Source organism: Rhincodon typus, chromosome 1 (genome assembly GCF_021869965.1).
Source record: "Rhincodon typus isolate 14 chromosome 1, sRhiTyp1.1, whole genome shotgun sequence".
Taxonomy (NCBI): Eukaryota; Metazoa; Chordata; class Chondrichthyes; order Orectolobiformes; family Rhincodontidae; genus Rhincodon; species Rhincodon typus.
The window spans coordinates 136,309,250-136,328,377 of NC_063332.1; the positions used below are offsets into that span (position 1 = coordinate 136,309,250).

General features: G+C 42.0%; 1 protein-coding gene across 1 annotated transcript in view; it reads right to left on the bottom strand.

The window, feature by feature from the left end:
- fstl5 (follistatin-like 5) overlaps window positions 1-19,128 on the bottom strand; it is a 495,975-nt gene that overhangs the window by 12,749 nt on the left and 464,098 nt on the right. Inside the window, exon 10 of the mRNA XM_048607644.1 lies at window positions 7,240-7,358. Coding sequence (XP_048463601.1) covers window positions 7,240-7,358 — 119 coding nt within the window. The remainder of the gene's footprint in view (window positions 1-7,239; window positions 7,359-19,128) is intronic.

Consider the following 19,128-nt stretch of genomic DNA (forward strand, 5'->3'; position numbering starts at 1 on the left):
TATCCCCTTCCTAACTCCCTACCTACACTCACCTTTACTGGCTCCATTCCCGCCTCTTCGACCTGTTTGTTTCCTCTCCACCTATCCTCTCCTCTATCCCTCTTCTATCCGCCTCCCACTCTCTCCCTATTTATTTCAAAACCCCCTTCCCCTCCCCCTTTTCTGATGAAGGGTCTAGGCCCGAAACGTCAGCCTCTCTGCTCCTATGATGCTGCTTGGCCTGCTGTGTTCATCCAGCCCTGCACCTTGTTGTCTCGGATTCTCCAGCATCTGCAGTTCCTACTATCTCTGATTCAAATATATTGGAGGCAGTCCATAGAAGGTGCACTACATTTGATGCAGGGTGTAGAAGGATTATGTTACAAGGAGAGATTGAGTAGCTTTGGCCTATATTCATGACAGCTAACCTGATTGAAACATATAAGATTCTTAGGGGACTTGATACAAGAAATTGTTTTCCATTGCTGGTGAGTCCAAGATGAAAGGACATAATCTGAGAATAAGGGGTTACATATTTAAGACAGTCATGAGGAGGAATTTCTTCTCTCAGACGGTAGTGAATCTGTGGAATTCTTTACAGCAGAGAGCTGTCCACACTTGGTTGTTTGGTATATTCAAGGCTGAGACAGATCTTTAATCAGTAAGAGAATTATAGAGTAATCAGGAAAACTTGGGTAAATGGAGCTGAGGATTAGCAGATCAGTCATGATCCCATTGAATGGTGGAGGAGACTCAATAGGATGATTGGCCTACTTCTAATCCAAAGATCAATGGTTATGGAAAGAACAAGGAGCAATCTAGACTGAAGAGAAACAATTTCAGTGATCCAAGTAAATCGGAATTAGAATTTGACATGTAAAAATGTTAATGAATAATGGGCACCCCAAAAGAGGGAATACTTCAGGTCTAGTCAAGGTATATCATCATGGGAAGAAAAAGTACAGCAATCAGATCATGCCAGATGTTGAAACAGTATTGAAACAGTAATATGAAGCAGAATAAAGGGACACATAACAGATGCCAGGTTGCTAATACAAATGAGAACCAGGCTTAATACAGACAGTTCAGAATGGCCAGTTCTACCTGCAATTGCATCAGTTTTGACCCAGGAAAAGAATATGGAGGATAGTGAGATTTGTGTGGAGCATGCTAATATGCTATGGCATTTTGAGATGAAGAAAGAAGTGATGTTGGGTCTCTTGAAGAGCATTAAGTTGGATAAATCTCCAGGGCCTGATTTTATCTATGCCAGGTTATTGAGACAGGTTATTAACTTGAATGAATTTTTCGAGGAGGTGACAAAGGTAGATCATTGGATGTTGTCTACATGGATTTCAGTCAGGCTTTCGACAAGGTCCCGCATGTTAGGCTCATTCACAAGATTAAGATGCTTGGGTTCCACAGTGACTTGGCTGTGTGAATTCAGAATCGCTTGCCCATAATGGCAGAGGATAGTGGTGGAAGATTGTTTTCCAGGCTGAAGGTCTGTGACTACTGGTGTTCTACAGGGATCCATACTGGCACCTCTTCTATTTGTGATATATATAAATGACTTGGAAGAAAATGTAGATGGATTAGGTTAGTAAGTTTGCAGACAATACAAAGATTGATGGAGTTGTGGATAGTGTAGAAGGTTGTCAAAGGATACAGCGAGATATAGATCAACTGCAGGTATGGGGGGGAAACAAAAAGATCTTGGGGTTCAAGTTCATAGCTCACTGAAAGTGGCTACACAACTAGATAGGATGGTAAAGAAGGCGAATAGCATGCTTGCCTTTATTGGTCAAGGAACTGAGTACAAGAGTCAGGATGTCATGTTGCAGATTTATAAGACTTTGGTTAGGCCACAGAGTACTGCATTTAATTCTGGTTGCCTCATTACAGGAAGGATGTGGAGGCTTTGGAGAGGGTGCAGAAGAGGTTTACCAGGATGCTGCCTGGATTAAGGGTGTGAACTATGAGGAGAGGCTAGCAAAACTCGGGTTGTTTTCTCTGGACCAGTGGAGGCTGAGTGGAGACTTGATAGAAGTCTATAAAATTATGAGATGCATAGACAGGGTTGACAGTCAGAATATTTTTCCCAGAGTTTAAATGTCTAATACTAGGGGGCATGCACTTAAGGTGAGAGGGTCAACGTCAAATGACATGTGAGGGGCAACATTTTTTACACGGAGAGTGGTAGGAGTGTGGATCGCGCTGCCTGCGGTGGTTGTGAAGGCAGACACGATAGGGGTGTCTAAGCGACTTTTAAATAAGCACATGAATATTTCAGGAATGGAGGGATATGGCCCAAGGACAGGCAGAAGGGTTTCTTTAATTTGGAGTCATATTCGGCACAACATCTTGGGCTGAAGGGCATGTTCCTGTGCTGTGCAGTTCTATGTTCTATGGTGACAAATGACCTCACTCAGTAAAATGAAATGCAATGAGGGATTGGTTTCTAGGCATGAGGGAATTCCGTTGTATGCTTAGATGAGAGAAGTTGGAGCTATTCTTCTGAGAGCAGAGCACATTGAGAGGAGGTGTGGCGTAGAGACACAAAATCAAGAGACATTGTGATAGACATTTCTTTTATTATTTTTGCAGGGGATGTGGATTTTGCTGGAAAGATTGGTATTTCTTGCCTGTTCCTAACTGCCCTTGAATTGAGTACCTGTTTCAAAAGAGAGTTTTGCTTTGGGTCTGGAGTCACATGTCAGCCAGACTTGGTAAAGCTGGCATATTTCTTTCCCTAAAGAACATAAGTGAACCTAATGGATTTTTACAACAATTGACTATAGCTACATGATTGCTATTAGGCTAGCATTTAGCTCCAAATTGTTATTGACTTCAAATTTCACCATCTATGATTGTGGGATTTAAACCAACGTCCCCAGAACATTACGCTGGGGCCTCTGGATTACGAGTTCAGTGATATTACCACATCCTACCACTTCCTGACTTAGAGAAAAACTGTTCCCAAAATTCACTGGACTCTAGGGTGGTTCCTGCAGATTGGAAAACAGCTAATGTGATGCCACTGTTTAAAAAAGGAAGTAGAGAGAAAGCAGGTAACTATAGGCCAGTTAGCTTAACTTCGGTAGTGGGGAAAACGCTTGAATCTATCATTAAGGAAGAAATAGCAAGACATCTGGATATAAATTGTCCCATTGGGAACCACCCAGCATGGATTCATGAAGGGTAGGTCATGTTTAACTCATTTGGTGGAATTCTTTGAGGAGATTACTTGCATGGTGGACAATGGGAAACCTGTGGATGTGGCATATCTGGATTTCCAGAAGGCATTTGACAAGATTCCACACCAAAGGCTGCTACATAAGATAAAGTTGCACGGTATTACAGGTAATGTATTGAAATGGATAGAGGATTGGTTGACTAGTAGAAAGCAAACAGTAGGGGTAAATGGGTGTTTTTCTGCTTGGCGGTCGGTGGCTAGTGGTGCGTCTGAGGGATCAGTGTTGGGACCGCAATTGTTTACAATTTAGATAGATGATTTGGAGTTGGAGACTAAGTGTGGTGTATCAAAATTTGCAGACGACACTAAGATGAGTGGTAGAGCAAAGTGTGCAGAAGACACTGAAAGTCTGCAGAGGGATATAGATAGTCTAAGTGAGTGGGCAAAGGTCTGGCAGATGGAGTACAATGTTGATAAGTGTGAGGCCATCCATTTTGGTAGGAATAACAGCAAAATGGACTATGTTTTAAATGGTAAAAAATTGCAGCACGCTGCTATGCAGAAGGACTTGGGTGTCCTTGTGCATGAATCGCTAAAAGTAGGATTGCAGGTGCAGTAGGTAATTAAAAAGGCAAATAGAATTTTGTCTGTCATTGTTAGAGGGATGGAGTTTAAAAACAGGGAGGCTATGCTGCAGCTGTATAGGGTCCTGGTGAGGCCACACCTGGAGTACTGTGTGCAGTTTTAGTCTCCTTACTTGAGAAGGGATATACTAGCACTGGAGGGGGTGCAGAGGAGATTCACTCGGTTGATTCCAGAGTTGAGGGGGTTGGATTATGAGGAGAGACTGAGTAGGCCGGGATTATACTCATTGGAATTCAGAAGACTGAGGGGAGATCTTATAGAAACACATAAGATTATGAAGGGAATAGATAAGGTGGAGGCAGGGAGGTTGTTTCCACTAGCAGGTGAAACTAGGACTAGGGGGCATAGCCTCAAAATAAAAGGAAGCAGATGCAGGATTAAGGTCAGGAGGAACTTCTTCACCCAAAGGGTTGTGAATCTGTGGAATTCCCTGCCCAGTGAAGCAGTTGAAGCTACCTTGCTGAATATATTTAAGGTAAGGCTAGATACATTTTTGAACAGTAAAGGAATTAAGGGTTATGGTGTGCAGTCAGGTAAGTGGAGCTGAGTCTCAAAAAGATCAGCCATGATCTTATTGAATGGCGGGGTAGGGTCCAGGGGCCGGATGGCCTACTGCTGCTCCTAGTTCTTACGTTCTTATGTTATGTTCTTATGTTCAACGGGGAAAGGATCCAAAACCAAAAGGACATTGGCTATTTGTCATTCGTTTTAAATCAAAGTTGACATGAGTAAAATAATTATTGCAGATGCTGGAATCTGTACTGAGAACAAAAAAATTCTGGAGATCACAGCAGGTCAGGCAGCATCCATGGAGAGAAAGCAAGCTAATGTTTCGAGTCTAGATGACTCTTCATCACAGCTGAATTGGTGTGGAGGGGGTAGCATATATACAATAGTGGGTGGAGGGGTCATTGGAGTGCTGGGGGAGAGGAGGTTAATAGTTCAGATTAAGTGATCGGAATGTGAGAATTACAGAACAATGGTGAGTCTAACTGCTAGACTGGAAAAAAAAGACAGTCCCACTGAGGTGGGTGGTGGGGGTGAGGGGAAAAGGGTGACAGAGAATGTAACAAGTAAAACTAAAAAAAAGGAAGGAATGCGTTCACAATTTGAAGGTGTTGAACTCAATACTGAGCCCAGAAGGTTGAAAGATTTCTAGTTTGAAGATGAGATGTTGCTTCTCCAGTTTTTGTTGTGATTCGCTGGAGCATTGCAGCATGCTGAGGATAGGCAAGTGGGCATGCAAGAGGACAGTCAAGTGGGATGATTTCACCAAGTCCACTTGATGCCCTGTACATTTCAAAAAGGAATGCACTTACAACATATATCAATAATGTCAAAAAAAGCAAAAAAAACTTTTTTTAAATAAAAATTTGTGTGACATTCAAAATAATCAAACACCTGTTTGAAACAGTGATTAAAAAAATAGTCTCTGTATTATAAAATATGCAATTTAATAATATTTCTTCATGGTAATGTTACTGGATTGATAATTCAGGAAAGCTCATTTCAGATGCTACCATGGCAGTTTGAGAACTTGAAATCAGTTTAAAAACTATCTGGAAATTAAAAGGTTAGTGTCAATAATGGAGGCCATTAAGTGGAATTTCCTTTTCAGCACTTGCCTTGAATTCTGTTGAAAATGGGTAAAATAATTACGGCACCAGAGTTTCAAATATACCTCTCCATTTCCGACCATGGCATCTTCCCCTAGTCAGGAACTGTGTCTGGCCAGTACTTTGCATAAATATCCTGTGATGACAGGATCACACTACAAAGGCCTTGGAGAAATTTGATTTCATACTCCACACTAATCTCATCACAGTGGGAGGTATATAGTAATCTGTAAAACCCAATCAGGTAAGTTTAGGAACTCTGAGGGAAGCCTACTGAGGAGTCAGGTACCTTTGGACAAGGAAGTTTAAAAGGCCTTGCCAATGTCCCCTCAGAAACCTCACGGCTGCTGAATTCCAGTACATATCCCATCCATATCCTTATGCCCCATTGATATCCCTTCAATTACTGCAATGCCCCTTGTATGCCAACTATTCCAGCATCCTCTATGTATAGAACCAATGGGCTATAACAGTGGCAAGTCATTATCAAGTCATTGCCTTCAAAACTAAATTCATTAATCAGTGTTGGAGCTTGGCACAATGCAACCATCTGGTAAATAGATCAACAGATATCTGTTTTCCTTATTATAAATATTTGGCCAAGAATGGCTAATGGACTCAGTTTAGCAGATCTGTTTACATGGCTTGAATGTGAAGCCATTCTTTGTATCCAAACTTGAAAGGCAGTGCTTGATTAACAGATTTAAGAAGTCATAATAAGTTATTAGTGTCTTTGAAGTGGTTTATAATGCCTGCTTGTTTATTTGGATGAGAAAAAAAAGTTTGAACAGGATTAAAGGTGTATTTACTGATACTATGAATGGCTGTAGTAGGTTGACACTTTTATAGAGTACCAGAATTAGCAGCTTTCATTTTCCAAAGAAAATTTTCAAAGTCTGCTCACTTATTTTGTTAGTTCCAGGTGCATTTTAGACTTGTTAATGACTCAATGCTTCTGCACGTGGTGTCCACTTTGAGAGTAGGTATGGAGGAGACATGAACCTAATGGAAGAGGGATGAAAGTAACATGGGGGTAATGAAAGGAGTATGGAGGGACATGAAATATGGACAGTATGATGGTACACAAAAGAGGCAAGGGAGGATATGAGTAAAGATGGAGGTGAGTGGGAAGTGAATGGGAAGGATGAAGGTTGAGGGCTAGGAAAGCCTAAGAATTAAGAACAGGGAAAATATACTCTGAAACCATTTCTTATGCTTTACAACTATTGGATCATACTAGCAAAGCCACCCTCAAAACAAGATGAGCTTGACTGTATAAAGTGTTTATTTTGAAGATGTTTATTACAGTCCTGAGTTGAGTTTTTGAGGACAATAAAGGAGAAACTTTAGCCCATCGCTAGCAGAGGAGAAAATTCATTTGACAAACAGGAGGCTGGAAGAACTGGAAGAAATTCTGAGGAAGGGTCACCGGACCTGAAATGTTAACTCTGTTTTCTCCTCAACAGATGCTGCCAGACCTGCTGAGCTTTTCCGGCAACTTTGTTTTTGTGGCTGGAAGAACACAGCAGGCCAGTCCTGAAGATGGTAATACCTGAAATGTTGACTGCTCCCTACCTCCAGATGCTGCCTGGCCTGCTGTGTTTTTCTAGCCTCCTGTTTGTCTACCTTGGATTCCAGCATCTGCAGTTTTTTTTGTCTCTAAGAAAATTCATTTGCAGTATATCTGGAGTCAGGGATAGGACACACCACAGGAAATGGTGAAATGCTTTAATTTTGACAATGAATGATATTGCTGTATAAATAAATCAATTCAAATGACTGCATTTCTACAAATGTACTCACCTGATTTCCTAGGATTTTCTCAGAAGGTTTAATGTGTCGCTGAATCTGACATTCTATTGGTTGAATCACCTTGATTCCGTCCTCATAAAATATATAGAACATGTTTCCTACTCCCAATCCTAGCAAAAAAAAAATGACAAGTTTGAAGAAAGAAAAGGAAACATTGGAAATGCAGAAAGTCAAAATCAGAGCGGATAATATGAATGCACAGAACATCAGCCAGCATATGAGAGAAAGGCAGTTAAAATTTCAGGTGGTACCTCTATGGGAAACATTTTGATAAAGGACCTACAAGATGTTTGGCATGCTTGCCTTCATTGCTCAGTCCTTTTGAGTATAGGAATTGGGAAGTCATACTGAGGTTGTACAGGACATTGGTGAAGTCTCTTCTGGAATACTGTGTCCAATTCTGGTTGTTCAGTTATAGGAAGAAGAGGGTTCAGCAGAGATTTACCTGGATGTTGCCGGGCATGGAAGGTTTGAGTTATAAAGAAAAGCTGGATAGTCTGGGACATTTTCCACTGGAGCACAGGGGTTGAGAGGTGACCTTATAGAAGTTTATAAAATAATGAGAGGTACAGATACAGTCTTTTCCTTAGGATGGGGAATTTCAAGACGATGGGCATATTTTAAGGTGAGAAGAGAGGGATTTAAAAAAAAGACATAAGTGGCAATTTTGTTTTACACAGAGGGTAGTTCACATATGTAATGAATTTCCTTTGGAAGTGGTGGATGTGGGTGCAATTATATTGTTTAAAAGACATTTAGATAAGTACATGAGTAGGAAATGTTTGGCAGGATATGGGCAGGATATCAGGCAGATGGGACTAATTTAGTTTGGGATTATGTTCGGCATTGGACTGGTTGGACTGAAGGGTTTGTTTCCATGCTATATGACTCTATGACATGAACATTCTCCTTCAGTTTAGGAATTCATGAGATGTCTTGGAGTGGCAACAGTAATTTTGAATATATGCATCTTTCAAACTCATTTCTGGGAAAGGTGGGATGGATCCAGCCACTTTTCGGAATTTTCACAAAGGCATCCCTTCATTGTGCCAGAGACAATTGTCTGGTTAATTAATGATGGGGCTGTGTTCATGAAGTAAAAAGGCCAATTAGAGGGCTGGTGCCTTGTTACCATGGACGTGCAGTTGCTTTACAAGTTCATCTCCCATCAGGATGGTCCCACGGCTTTCTGCTTCTTCCTGGATAAAACGCCTGAACTATCCCCATCCTCCATGACCCTCCTCTGCCTGGCCAAACTTGTCTTCACTTTGAACAACTTCTCCTTCAACTCCACTCATTTTCTTCAGGTCAAAGATGTGTCCATAGCTACCCACCCTATCAGCAAAGAATCTTTAATGGCCATTACCATCACCTCCATCCGAATGCCAGCACCAGACATATATTCCCTTCCCCTCCCTTGTCAGCCTTCTACAGGGACTGTTATTTCCAGGACACATTGGTCTGTTCCTCCTCCACTCCCAACACCTCCACACGTCCCCATGGCACCTTCCCTTGTATTTGCCTTTTTACCTCCTCCTTCCTCACTATCTAAGGCCCCAGACACATCTTCCAGGTGAAGCAGCAATTTAAGTGTACTTCACTAAATTTAATCTACTGTATTCGCTGCTCATAGTGTAGTCTCCTCTACACTGGGGTGACAAAACACAAACTGGGTGACTGCTTTGTGGAACATATTCTGTCTGCAAAAATAACCCTGAGCTTCCTGTTGCCTGCCACCTCACCTTGTTCCCTGGGCAATATCTCTCTTTCAGGCTTGCTGCAGTGCTCCAGCAAAGATCAGTGCAAGCTTTCTTATCAGAATTGCATTTTTCACTTGGGAACCCTTTAGGACTCAATTATTTTAGGGCCTAAGCACCTTCTCCCATGTCTTAACCCCTTAACCCCTCACATGGCCTGCTGCCATAACCATCCCATTGTCAGCTACTAATATTCTTAATTATTAGCTATTGGTTCTCCAAGGTTGACCTTTACTCATTCCTTAGTCTGCCCAGAGGTTGTTCTCTTTCTCTGTCTTCATATCCACCTATTGTTTACTCCTCCCTCCTCACTCACCCCACCTTCAGCAATGATTTCCTAGCTACAATCAGTTCTGAAGAAGGGTCACTGGACCAATAATGTCAACTCTGCTTTCTCTCCAAAGATGCTGCCAGACCTGCTGAGTTTTCCAGCAATTTCTGTTAGTCTTTCTGATTTCCAGCAATGATAGTTCTTTTTTTCTTTCTTGGGCCAATCAAAGCCTTTGAGTTTGAGAGGAACAGCATGTGGAATGAAAGGTAAATCACAGACAGATGCATCAACATGAAGGTGCCCTCACTCTAACACATTTAAATCTTTAACTAAGGAATACTTTGAGTAGTCAGTCTATCATAGGGTTTGGAGATTGAAGGGTCAGTAATCTATATAGAGGATGGCTTAAGGTTGCTCTTTCCTTCCAGGCAAGCAAGGAGCATCTCTAGTCCTATCTGGATAACTGGTACCTTGAACTGCTACCACAGCCATGTTCAGACACCAAAACTGGCACCCAGCTCCTGCAAGAAACTGAAGATTTTCTGGCTCCCTCAATTAATTGCGCTCAATAGGCCTTTAAAGAGCCTAAACAGCTATCCAAGTCCACTGTTGATTGCTCTGCTGCCCCTGTAAAGATGAACAAGCCCATCTTTGTACCTGACCCCAGCAGGGTTTGACAATCTAGCCATTATCGTGCAGAAGATGGCCATCTGGCCCATTGGATTGGGGTGGGGGTGGTGGAATCTCTATGTGGAGAAGTTCAATCAGACTCTTTTCCTGCTCTCTCTGTACAGCTTTGCAAGCTTATTTCTCCCAAATACCCATACATTTTCCTTATGAAGTTATTGATTGTCTCTGCTTCCACCAACCTCAAAGAGATTCAATGCAAAGAAAGGTTCTTTCTCAAATTCCTCACCTACAATTCCTGTGGAAAGAAGTTGAATCTATATCTCCTGGCTCTTGTTCAATTAGCTAGTTAATGTTAACATTTATTTCTTTGGCTACCTCATCTAAACCTATCTTAACCAACCCAGAAGGATGAGGGACCAGATACTTGGGAGTAATGCCACCTACGTTTCCCTCAAAGCCACTCATTATTCTGACTTGGAACTATATCACTGTTCCTTCACTTTTGCTGAAATAAAATCCTGAAATTTTCATTATTTTCATGATATCTGTTTCTAAAACCTACTCATCACTGATCTTAACTAAGCATGCTATACTACTAGGAATGTCCTAACATTTTGTAATCCTCTGGTGCCACCCTCCAAAGTTTGGAAGACTACAGCAAGCCCTTTCATTAACCGCAGCCTCATTTCCCTAACAACCTGGGATGCTTGCATCTAGGCCAGGATTCTTAGCCACTCTACGTATAAGCAGGCTTTCCAGTGCAGCTTACCTGTTAATTTTCACCCAGCCACCATTTCTGCTTATACAAATATTTTGTCATGTAAGCATATTCCTCCTTAGCAACACAGTTGGCTAACCTGCTGTAAACTTGCAAAAATCTTTCCAATTAATGCTTTTAAAAAAATAATGCAGCAAGCAAACAATATTTGAAGCATGTAGAATGTACTTTGCAGATGACACAAAACTTGGAAAAGTTGTAAACTGTGAGGGGGACAACACAGAACTCCAGAAGGGCACAGATGAGTTGGTGGAGTTGGTGAGTAGGTGGTAGATGAGCTTCAATGCAAAGAAGTGTGAGGTGATGCACTTTAGCAGAAAGACAATATAAAATAGGCAGTACAATTCTAAGAAGCGGTACAGGAGTGGAGGGACCTGGGTGTTAATGTGCACAGATCATTGGATGTGGCAGGACAGATAGAGAGAGCAGTAAGTAAGCATACAGTGGCTTTAGCTTTATAATAGAGTAAAAATCTAATACAGACCAGTTAACCCACAATTTAAAATATAAGCACAATATCTTTTGAAAATAAAGCCAGAAATAACTAGTTTGATCATCCTGACCATACATTTCTTTGCGAAGGAGATTTTCATTGTGTTTGACTGAGATCTTGAATCCCTGGTGTGTGTCATGTGCTGATCCAGCCTGGATCTCATTATCAAATTCCTTAAAGGTATAGAGCAAAGAGCAAAGAGGTAATGTTGAACATGTATAACACACTTGTTAAACCTTGGCTGGAGTATTGTATGCAGCTTTGGAGGGATGTGAATGCATTGGAGAGAATACAGAAACAGCTTACAAGAATGGATCCAGAAATGAGGAACTTCAGTTATAAGGAGATAGCAAGAACTACAGGTGTTGGAAGTCAGAGTGTTACAGTGTGGAGCTGGAGGAACACAGCAAGTCAGGCAGCATCAGAGGAGCAGGAAAGTCGACGTTTCGGGTCGGGACCATTCATCAGGACAGTCTAGTATGTTGAACTGAGGTATTCAAAAAGGCATTGGATAATTATTTGAATAAAAATAACGTTCATGGGTATGGGGAAAAGCAAGAGAGTGACATCGGGTAATGATGCTCATTAAGAGCTGGTGCAGACACAATGGGCCAAGTAGCCCTGTTTTGTACCATAAAGCTTCTGTAATTCTGTGAATTTGACCTAGGTGAATAATAAATTGTACTCCTGATAACATTAAATATAGTCCTTGGAATGTTTTATTTAACAACTAGTAGTTGCACTTGTTCTTATATATGTGCCAAGATCACTATTTATTGACAGTATTTTGTTTAGAAGTTTGGATATAGAAAACGCTAATAACAATAGTTTTACAAGTACATAGCTACAAGACAAAAACTTCCTTCAGTACCTTCCTCCTGCCATAGTACGTTTGCAACTGCAGCATCAAGAAAAGAGAGAGCCAGAATATGATTTAAACACTTATGAACGTACAAATTTTAAGGACAAGATAAATGCCACAAAAGACACTGCAACATATCAAATATAACTTTTAAAAAGACAAAATGAGACCATGCAATATGTTTTCACTAAGCTATTTCATACAGTGGGGAAGATCCCAAAAGAATATAAAGGATGCTGAGATACAACAGTTGAGTCACGATTTTTATCTAAAGTCTAATCTTTTTTTTAATTTAAATCTTTAAAACAGATCTTTAAAAAAGTTAGCAATTTATGAAGGCTACTTTACTAACCATCTTCAATCTTTGTTTAAAATATTACAAGATCAAAGCACAAAAGCTTTGAGGCACGTGCAAACACATGTCATCAAAATTTCTGGCAGCATGCTGAATGACCTGCAGCCCTAAATTTATAATAGCTACAATTACAATAGCTATAATTACAACAGATTAGTCGTAACTGCAACTTAAAATGTCTAAATTATGGTCAGTTTAATGATATGTGTACAGTGTCATTGAGCAACAGAGCACTGAACTACTATCAAGTTTTTCCATGTACTAAATATGGAGTGTGAATCTCTGTTGATGGATATGCTGAATAGCACTTCTGCACTGTGGAGTATAATAGTAAACTTAATGACTAAGTTGCCTTCAGTAGAAAAATAGCACATGGGGCTGAATCTGGCATTTTTCTTGGTAAAGTACTGCTTGTGTAAAGTTTTTTTGGAGGAATTGACACAGCAAAGCCCAATGAGATTTCTTGCTGTATCTTATCAAATTCACTGCACTAACTAACTAACTAATCTGCACCTATGGCATTCCTCACGTCTGATTCAACACACATCTTACCACGTGCTGTTCCTAGCTCTTCTCAGCACACAATTGTAATACATACAGTTTTGGTGCCCTTACTTGAGGAAAGATGTAAATCAGAGAAGTTTCCCTCAATTAATTCCAGAGATTAAGGCATGTGTTGCAAGGGGAGATTGAGCAATTTAGGATAGAGTTTAGAAAGATGAGAGAAGATCTAATTGAGGTATATAAGATTAACAAAGTAGATGTAGAACGAATGTTTCCCCTTGTGGGGAAATCTTGAATGAGAGGTCATAGTTTTAGGCCAAGGAGTGTCAGATTTAAACAGGGTCAAAAATCACATGACACCAGGTTATGGTCCAAAGGGTTTATTTGAAAACGCAAGCTTTCAGAGATCAGCTCCTTCCTCAGGCATAGTGTGAGACAGAGGGTATAATAATTTATAGTAATTTATAAGCAGAAAGGTGTTCTGATGAAGCAAAGGAGGTCGCACTGATGATGTTACCTAGCATGGTGATGAAACGTGTGTGATAACCAGCTGGCTTGGTGGATAAGCCAACAACCTCATCCACAACCCGATCTACAAATCTTTGCAAGAACTTTAAGTAACAATCCAAAAACTGGCCACCTCTTGTTGAATCTTTAATCAGTTAGGAAGGAGGCTACTGATTGAAATACAAAATCCAGATTCCTCTCAAGTCGTTGTCCTGAGATAATTAAAGGTTTCATTAATGTATATGAAAGGTGACATCTCAGGTCAGACAATGCATTTTAGGTGAGAGGTCTTGCTCGGAATCTGTCTATGTTTTAAACTGGGGTCCGGTTTTTTTTGAGCAAAACAGAATGTGTTCATGAAAGCAAGGTGTAGAGCTGGATGAACACAGCAGGCCAAGCAGCATCAGAAGAGCAGGAAAGCTGACATTTCAGGTCTGGACCCTTCTTCAGAAAGGTAATTTTTTCTGAAGAAGGGTCCAGACCCAAAACGTCAGCTTTTCTGTTCCCCTGATGCTGCTTGGCCTGCTATATTCATCCAGCTCCATACCTTGTTATCTCAGATTCTCCAGCATCGGCAGTTCCTACTATCACAGAATGTTTGTGTATGTGTGTGTGTGTGTGTGTGTGTGTGAGAGAGAGAGAGAGGGTCTGTGTGTGTGAGAGAGGGTCCGTTTAAGTGTGCGAGTGTGTGTGGGAGTATACAGTGTGGTGGGGTCACCTGTAGTGCAACATGAAGCCAACATCATGATTGAGGCCGTCCTCATGGGTATGGAACTTGGCTATCAGCCTCTACTCAGCGATTTTGTGTTGCTGTGTACCTCAAAGTCCACCTTGGAGGATGCTTACCTGAAGATCGGAGACTGAAATGTCCTTGACCCCTGAAGTGTTCCTCCTCTGGGAGGGAACACCCCTGTCCGGTTATCGTTGCGCAGTGTCCATTCATCTTTGTCATAGCGTCTGCACGGTCTCGTCAATATATCACACCTCGGGGCACCCTTGCCTGCATCGTATGAGATAGATAACATTTCCGAGTCACATGAGTGAGTGGCCTCATGGGTATTTGCATTTTAGGTGTGAAGACTTGATTAGAATCTGTCTATGTTGCATCCCACCATCAGACTTACTACGGACTACTCTTTAGAATCAGTCACATTCTTGGACACTCGCATCTCCATCAAGGACAGACATCTCAGTACCTCACTCTATCGCAAGTCCATGAATAACGTCACAATGCTGCACTTCTCTAGCTTCCACCCTAAACATATTTAAAAAGCCATCCCCTGTGGACAAGCCTTACGAATACACAGGATCTGTTCAGATGAGGGGGAATGTGATGAACACCTGAAGGTGTTGAAGGATGCCCTCATAAATACAGGATACGATGCTCAACTCATCGACCACTAATTCTGTCGTGCCACAGTGAAAAACTGTAATGACTTCCTCAGAAGACAGACATGAAATATGATCCATAGGGTACCCTTTGTTGTCCAGTACTTCCCCGGAGTGTTCTTCACAGGCTTCAATGCATTATTGACCACGATGAGTACCTCACCATGATCTTCCCTTGCCTCCACTCCTCACTGTCAAACAACTGCCAAACCTTAAACAGACCATTGTTCGCAGCAAACTAACCTGCCTTCAGGATGATATCGACCACAACACCATACAATCTTGTCATGGCAACCTCTATAAGACATGTCAGATTGTTGACATAGATACTACTGTCACATGTGGGAACACCACCCACCACGTACACGGCAGATACTCATGTAACTCGGCCAATGTTCTCTATCTCATACGATGCAGGCAAGAATGTCCCGAGGCATGGTGTATTGGCAAGACCATGCAAACGCTATGACAACGAATGAATGGACACCCTGCAATGATCACCGAACAGGGGCATTCCTTCACAGTGGGGAAATGCTTCAGGAGTCAAGGACATTCAGCCTCTGATCTTCAGGTAAGTGTCCTCCAAGGTGGACTTCAAGATACACAATAACACAATATCACTGAGCAAAGGCTACAGCCAAGTTCCATACCCACGAGGACGGCCTCAATCGTGACCTTGTCTTCATGTCGCACTACAGGTGACCTCACCACACTATATTCACACATTACACTTACAGAAACGGACACACATGCACATTCTGTTTTGCTAAAAATAAAACGGACCCCAGTTTAAAACGTGGACAGATTCTAAGCAAGATGTCACACCTGAAATGCATTGTCTGACATGAGATATCACCTGTTGTGTACACTGATAAAACCCTTTAATTATCTCGGGACAATAATTTGAGAGGAATCTGGATTTTGCATTTTAATCAGTAGTCTCCTTCCAAACTGATTAAAGATTCAACAAGAGGTGGCCAGTTTTAGCAAAACCTTACCTTCCCGGCTGCCCCCCCGGCTCGCGCTCTCACCTCTCCCGCCGCTCAAATCAAGCGGATACAATTTTGGATACAAAACTGGCTGTCCAATAGAAGACAGAGGGTGATAGTAGACAGAAAGTACTCAGCCTGGAGCTCGGTGACTAGTGGTGTTCTGCAGGGACCTGTTCTGGGACCTCTGCTCTTTGTGATCTTTATAAATGACTTGGATGAGGAAATGTAAGGGTGAGTTAATAAGTTTGCCGATGGCACGAAGGTTGGTGGAGTTGTGGACAGTGTTGAGGGCTGTTGTAGGTTGCAATGGGACATTGACAGGATGCAGAGCTGGGCAAAGAAGTGGCAGGTGGAAATCAACCCAGAAAAGTGTGAAGTGATTCATTTTGGAAGGTCGAATTTGAATGCAGAATACAGGGTTAATGGTAGGATTCTCGGCAGTGTGGAGAAACAGGGAGACCTTGCGGTCCACATCCATAGATCACTCAAAGTTGGTACCCAAGTTGATAGGGTTGTAAAGAAGGCTTATGGTGTGTTGGCTTTCATTGGTTGGGAAATTGAGTTTAAGAGCAGCGAGGTTATGCTGCAGCTCTATAAAACTCTGGTTAGATCACACTTGGAATATTGTGTTCACCTCATTATAGGAAAGATGTGGAAGCTTTAGAGAGGGTGCAGAGGAGATTTACCAGGATGCCATCTGGACTGGAGGGCAGGTCTAATGAGGAAAGGTTGAGGGAGCTTGGGCTTTTACCATTGGAGCGAAGAAGGATGTGAGATGACTTGATAGAGGTGTACAAGATGATGAGAGGCATAGATAGAGTGGATAGTCAGAGACTTTTTCCCAGGGTGGAAATGACTATCACAAGGGGGCATAATTTTAAGGTGATTGGAGGAAGATATAGGGGAGATGTCAGAAGTAGGTTCTTTACACAGAGAATGGTGGGCGTGTGGAATGCGCTGCTGGCAGTGGCAGTGGAGTCAGATACTTTAGAGACTTTTAAGCAACTCTTGGTTAGGCACATGGAGGATAGTAAAATGTAGGGTATGCAGAGTAGTTTGATCTTAGTAGGATAATAGGTCAGCACAACGTTGTTGGCCGAAGGGCCTGTACTGTGCTGTACTGTTCTATGTTCTATGTTTAGGGTTGTTACCTTTCTGCTTATAAATTCTGCGTCTTATACCCCCTCTCTCACACGACACTTGAGGGAGGAGCTGAGGCATGAAAGCTTGTGTTTTCAAATAAACCTGTTGGACTATAACCTAGTGTTGTATGATTTTTGACCTTGTTCACCCCAATCCAACATCAGCATCTCTACATCAGATTTAAACAGAGATGAGGAGGAATTACTTCTCTCAAAGGATCATGAATTTGTGGAATTCATTATCCCGGAGTTCAGTGGACACTGGGACATGGAATAAATTTAAGGAGGAGGTCGACAGATTTTTCATTTTGTAATGGGTTAAAGGTTATGGTGACCAAGCAGGAAAATAGATTTGAAGCCGAGATGAGATTAGCCACAATGGTATTAAATGGCATAGCAGGATTGAGGGGCTGAATTGCTTACTCCTTTTCCCAGTTTTCATGTCCACTGAATATCTGCTGATTGATTTGAATCCCCTGCACCATATTTAAAAAGCTGTTGATCAACCGAACAAGCATTGTCAATCCAGACCTGCCCTGAACAGTTCCTGACATTTGCCCCAGACATGGCAGACAGGGAGAAATTGGTGCCTTTGTGCAGCAGGGAACTGGATGTCCTGCTGGATACAGTTGGAGCAGTTATGGGACTTGCTCTTCTGCCAAGATCAACAATGGAAGTCATGATACCAGACCTTTCTAGCCTGACCTAAGATTGTCACCCAGGCTAGTGCAGTCTCAACCATCTGGAGAAATGCCAGCACTATAGGAAAACTTTCAATGTCCTTCTCCACCCTGTTGCATAAGTGCCATCACCTTCTCTCCAATATTTCACACTCAATCTATCTCTGCTACTGTACCAACCTCCCCCACAAGGCTTATGCTCTACTATTGTCTGAAACATCTTCTCCAATTCACACTGGTTCAGGACACCTGCACCAAAACTAGCAACTTTTATTTTCTCATGATACCTGCCTCTCTGACATTCCAGAAGGAAAATAGCCCACACTAGGGCAGAAATAGGTGATGAATTTTAGAGGTCTAATAAGGAAAGAATTTACAGAATGGTCTCTAGAGAGTACTGAGAAACAAAGGGACTTAGGTGAGCAAGTCCACAGATAACCATAGAAGGTGTCAGCACAGGTAGATAGGGCGGTGAAGAAGACATATGGGATGCTTGCCTTCATTGGCCGGGTATAGAATATAGGCGCAGGGAAATCTCCTTGCAACTTTATCGAGCATTGGTTAGGCTACAAATGGAATAATATGTGCAGTTCTGGTTGTCATATTATCGGAAAGATGTGATTTCAGAGGAGATTCACAAAGATGTTGCCTGGATGGAAAGTCTCAGTTATGAGGAGAGATTGGATAGACTGGGTTTGTTTTCCCTGGAGCACAAGAGGCTAAGGGAAGATCTGATTGAAGTATAAAAAATACAAGGCATGGATAGGGTAGATCATGAGAATCCTTTCCTCATGGCACACGTGTATAAAACCAGAGAGCGTAAGTATCAGGTGAGGAGTAAGTGGCTTACAGGGGATCAGAGGGAAAAAAAGAACCACCCAGGTAGAAGTATGGAATGCACTGCCTGAGAAGGTGTGGAGGCAGATTCTCTTGCATTATTTAAAAAGCATCTGGACATGCACTTAAAGTGCCAGGGCATAGTATGCTATGGACCAAGTGCTAGTAATTGTAATAGTATAGTTTGGTGTTTGTTGGTCAGCATAGACATGGTGGGCCAACGGGCCTGTTTCTATCCTGTATGACTCTATGACTCTATAAAGAGTCAAGTCATATGGTGGGCTGCCCGACATTTACTTCTCACCACTCATGTGGACAGGGTCCGGATTCTGACCACCTTGAATAGCTATCTGACCGCTTCCAATTCCCTGGACTGGTACTGCCCTGACTGATTCTGCTGCAGTCCTCTGAGCAAAGTCTATCCTTTGTGTCAGTGCTAAATGACAAGGCAAGACAGAAGTAACATGAGCCACAATGAGGGGGCAAAGCCCTCAAAGGCAAGGCAAGGTGAGACACTGCAATGCAAAGCTTCTGTAATCATCCAGGTAGGCTTAGAGTAAGTGAGCATAAAATAGAGAGCGAAGAGCAGAGAGAACTGCAGGCTCAAGCACATCAAAGACAACAAGGTGCAGAGCTGGATGAACACAGCAGGCTAAGCAGCATCATAGGAGCAGAAAGGCTGA